The sequence below is a fragment of the Pundamilia nyererei genome, unplaced genomic scaffold (assembly GCF_000239375.1).
Source record: "Pundamilia nyererei isolate P.nyererei 1_Seehausen unplaced genomic scaffold, PunNye1.0 scaffold00022, whole genome shotgun sequence".
NCBI classification, from domain to species: domain Eukaryota; kingdom Metazoa; phylum Chordata; class Actinopteri; order Cichliformes; family Cichlidae; genus Pundamilia; species Pundamilia nyererei.
This window is the reverse complement of record NW_005187423.1, coordinates 4562138-4566429: the sequence shown is the minus strand read 5'-3', so window position 1 is coordinate 4566429 and position 4292 is coordinate 4562138. Positions and strand designations below refer to the sequence as shown.

At 44.1% G+C, this 4292-nt stretch overlaps 1 protein-coding gene across 1 annotated transcript; it reads left to right on the top strand.

The window, feature by feature from the left end:
- The first annotated feature begins 60 nt into the window (after nt 1-60).
- Nucleotides 61-1651, top strand: LOC102207207 (fibroblast growth factor-binding protein 1). Its single transcript, XM_005726998.1, has 2 exons — nt 61-123; nt 212-1651. Exons 1-2 carry the CDS (start codon nt 62-64, stop codon nt 885-887), a joined length of 738 nt encoding a protein of 245 aa, XP_005727055.1. The 5' UTR covers nt 61; the 3' UTR covers nt 888-1651.
- Nucleotides 1652-4292: the final 2641 nt, after the last annotated feature.

Below are 4292 nucleotides of genomic sequence, written 5' to 3'. Positions count from 1 at the left end.
GGGGGGGGGTGCGTGTGCGGGACGGAAGCAGTGGGCGTGATAGTACCTATGTATGAAAGCCATGTGGCACGCCAGTAGCAGCACAAGAAGAAGTTTTACGCACGCCAAAACTAGCCATTGTCGGTGAGTTAGAAACAGCACCTCGGTGTTGAGACATTTCGGCTGCACTTTTTTTGAGTGTCACCATTTATAGACATATATTTGCTTTCAGGTGGAAAGTTACTCTGCTGAAACACATCATGCTGCTACTAAAGGCTTCAGCTCCCTGGCTGCTGCTGGCTTTCCTCGGACAGCTGGTCTCTCTGTCCTGCGGTGCCCGAAAATCGGACAGAGCCGTGTCCAAGGTGGGTGTGGCGGGTGGCCGGGGAAAGTTCTCCACAAAGGAAAGGATGCAGTGCACGTGGGTTGCCAGCGAAGTCAGGGACGCGGTCCAGCTACTGGTCAAATGCGAGAACCCGGAGGCGCGCGTCACAGGCGGGATCGCCGACCTGCGCTGTGAATACAACGCCAAACCCCGGGGTTGCCCGGGTTACCTGTCCGAGCCCCTAAACTTTTGGAAGCAGGTGGCACGCGCGCTTAAACGGCTCCAAGGTAAAGTGTGCAAGGACGAGCGCGCGCTGGTGAGGGCCGGGATGTGTAAGCGCGCGCCACGAAGTGCGCACTTCAAGCTGGACATCTCGAGCTCCCGTGTCTCCGCTCAGTCCGGAGACCCGGGGACTCAGCCTCCCTCACCGCCCCCATCATCTCACTCCACCTCCACTGCAACGACAGCGTGCATGAGGCGGCGCGCGGACCACGGCAAAACGGCTGAAGAGTACTGCGGCAGCTCTTGGGCCAGCGTGTGCTCTTTCTTCCTGTCCATGATGCAAAGCGAGGAGGACTGCTAGCTCCAGGACGCATGAGCGGCTTTTTTGTGTCTTTTATTTCTAATCAGCAATAATCAGATTATTCTCTGTGCGCATGCGCACCAGCTTGAGTCTACAGATTTTACTCAGGTGATCTTATTTATGAGTTGAGTTTGACTCAACAGATCAGAGCTGAAGATTTTAGTTTCTTGGAAATGCCATAATGTATGGGCAATTGTGAAAAGTAAGGATTTTCTGTGTTACTCTGGCATTATTTTTTATCCTTGTGTTTTATCCCATAAAGTAGACATGCTCTAATTACCTTCACTGTTAGACATTCATCATCCATGGACTTTAATTTTGAATATTTTCTTTCATGTTAATACATTAAAATATAACATTGTGATAATTTGTACATGTATAATCGAAAAAGACACGTTTATTGCATGATCAGACATAGTCAGAGCGAAAGTGTCAGTTTCTCTGTGTGTTTATGTATAATCACCTCATGTTGTGTCATTGAAGCGCTGTTCTGATCCTAGGATCTAAAACCTAGTCCCCGACCTGCAGACAGGAAACATTTTAATGCTTTTGCAAGTATGATTAACTGCACTGCTGTTGTTACTTTAATGTAACTGACCCGAATGCTTCTTCCACTGCTGTTTGTCTCGCAGAAGTGCTCATTATGATGAGTTGTCTGTTTTCTTCTACCTCTGGTCATCATTCAACCACTAATGGAAGAATCTGTGTTTGTCCTCCACATTTGTGTTTTTTAGTCCTTGAGCAATTTGATAAACAATATAAACAGCAAACGTGTCAGATTTTGTCTTTTCTTGTCCTCACTAAGTCTTATTTCATTAAAACAGTGTTTCCAACAGTTCAAACTTTTTACTCAAATACTTTTTGTGCATATTATTGTTGGCTGGAGTGACTGTGTCTGCTGATTGGAAGATTGGTGGTTATTTCTCCGGTTCACCAGTGTACATTCTGAGATGTCCTTACACATTGAATAACAAGCACTGGGTGACTGTGGCTCGTAGTCTAAATGAGCTCTGATTGCTCAGTAAGAGCAGTAAAACCATGTGTTTTATATATTCAAGTCCATTTGCTAGTCTCATTAAACATAGTCAAGGAACTCATCATCAGTGGCGGTTTTTGATATGGGCAACATGGGCCATGCTGCATCATGGCATTGGCAATTTGCGAGGAGTAAGGGCGCCCTCCATTTACCAGGTGCCCCTGCTGCTTGCTGCACAGGGAGGAGAGGGGCGGGACAGCGGGGGATTCTCTAAAACAAATAAAAACAAAAAAAACCAGGGCTTCCAACGTTAACATCACGATTAATGCAATTAATCCACCTGGAGAATGACTCAAAATCCCTGAAATGTCTCTGTCAACGCATTTTGGGCAGTTTGTCCAAAGTTTGTCTATTTTGCTCACCAGATAGATTGATTGCGTTAAAATTTTTTATTGCATTAATCGTAATGACAGCGTTAACGCGTTGACAGACCTACAACAAACACAAAACCAGAAGACGTTATGATAAAGACTTATAATTTGCACCGATGTGTTTTCTAAATTCTATCACTCACATATAAGTGAGCGTGAGGGCCCTCGGTGCACCTGCTTGCTGCTGCTGCTGCTCACACACAACCTGTCGAAAGGGGAGGGGGTGTGCTGCTATCAAATAGTGCAGATTTCATTCATAATGTTATCAATGGATAACAATCAATCATAACATTATCAATTCATAATGTTATCAAGCCCATTATGTATTAATTATTCTTTCCTGGGTTGTTTTGAAATCCCAGAAGAAGAAAAAAAACATATACAAAACTGATTCCACTAAGGTGTAGGTCTGTTAGATATTGTTGTGGGGTTGGGTGTTGATCGTGGAGTGCAAAATTACTGATGGAAGATGGACAAGAAAAGGTCAAAGCTATCAGGTCCTCAGTTTAGAAAAAAAGAGAAAAGAAGAGGAGAAAAGAGCGAAAGATACAGGTAAGCAGATGTGTCTTTGGATAATGGCATGTATTATGTATCCTGAAACAAGATAACATTCATCAGTAGGGACTGGGAAAACGTTTACTTTTGTCAGCCACTCGGCTATGATGGTAAACAGTAGGCAGAGAGTAGACACAGATGTGGCTTAGTTAATCTTTCGGACTGTGTTCAGCATAGTGTTAATTAGCCATTAACTGGAAGAGGTGTGTTGTTGACTTGTCTGCTATTCTCAATGTAAGACGAATGATAATGACTGTTTGTTAGCCATTTGCATACTCTCTCTCTCTCTCTCACACACACACACACACACACACACACGCAAAAAATATTTATCAGGTCAAATTTAGTATGGTTCCGACAACAGTCGTCACAATAAAATATGTTAATTTGCAATCCTTATATATATATAAATGTGGAGCGAGTGTTCTCCCAGGGCACCAAACAAGCGCACATATCCATCCATCCTCTTCTGCTTATCCAATCCAAGGTTGGGTTGTGGGCCTTATCCTAGCAGGGCAAGAGGTAGGGAACACCCCAGAAAGTTTGCTAGTCTCTCACAGGGCTAACAACAGGGCTAACACAGAAGACAGATAACCCTTCACACTCACATTCACACCTACAGCCGTCTTAGACTAGACTTAGGGACAGGGGGAACATGGAAGCTCCTTACACGTGTTTTAAGCTTGTGTTTTAAAGCCCTCCAACAATTCTAAACTTTGTATCTGACATTTGTGCTGAACAAAACATCATAATGACATCACAATCAGAGCACACTTCTGTATGGCCGATGAAATGATTTGTGAACTACACCACACAGAGTTGAGACCCAGATGACTTGCCCTGAGGTTAACACTCCACAAAATCATGAAAGACTCAAATGCATAACCGGTCCAGTTGTACACGGCATCCAAACAGGAGGCTTGTTCCTGAAGTTTCCTGCAGAAGCCTCTAATTATCTTCTCAGTGACAGCAACCGGTGTCACGAACGCTTGTTCTCACAGAAATATAAGTAGTAAGACTCGAATGTTACAGGTGCACTCATGTGCATATATGTGTGGACAAGGGAGTGTTGCCTCTGACCTCTTTGCTCCCTCAGACAGACACATAAAAGTTGTCTGGAGTGTGACTTCCACCTTTTCCACATCAGTCCTCTCTCTCAGACGCCATAAAAGAGATGCTCAAACACAAACTGTTCGAACAAATCCTTCATCACAGCTCAAGGGTGCAATCAAGTGTCACCACACAGTCAGAGGTTAAGGGTGAAGTAGGAAGTAGTACCACCAAAATGTCTCCCCACCTCTATTTTTAGTCGTCTTGTGGGTTAATTTGTTTTACCCAGGAGTGAGTGCAGATAATAAGGAAAATCCACAAGCAGGATACAGGGATCAGATCCTTAAATGTTTGCTTAAGCTGATCCAGTATCCAGAGCCAATTCACTTTATA

Bases quoted from the DNA above. Each gene is read 5' to 3' on its own strand.
- LOC102207207 (XM_005726998.1), top strand. From the start codon at position 62: ATGTGGCACGCCAGTAGCAGCACAAGAAGAAGTTTTACGCACGCCAAA. The intron at 124-211 runs GTGAGTTAGAAA...ATTTGCTTTCAG, and splicing joins GCCAAAACTAGCCATTGTCG to GTGGAAAGTTACTCTGCTGA.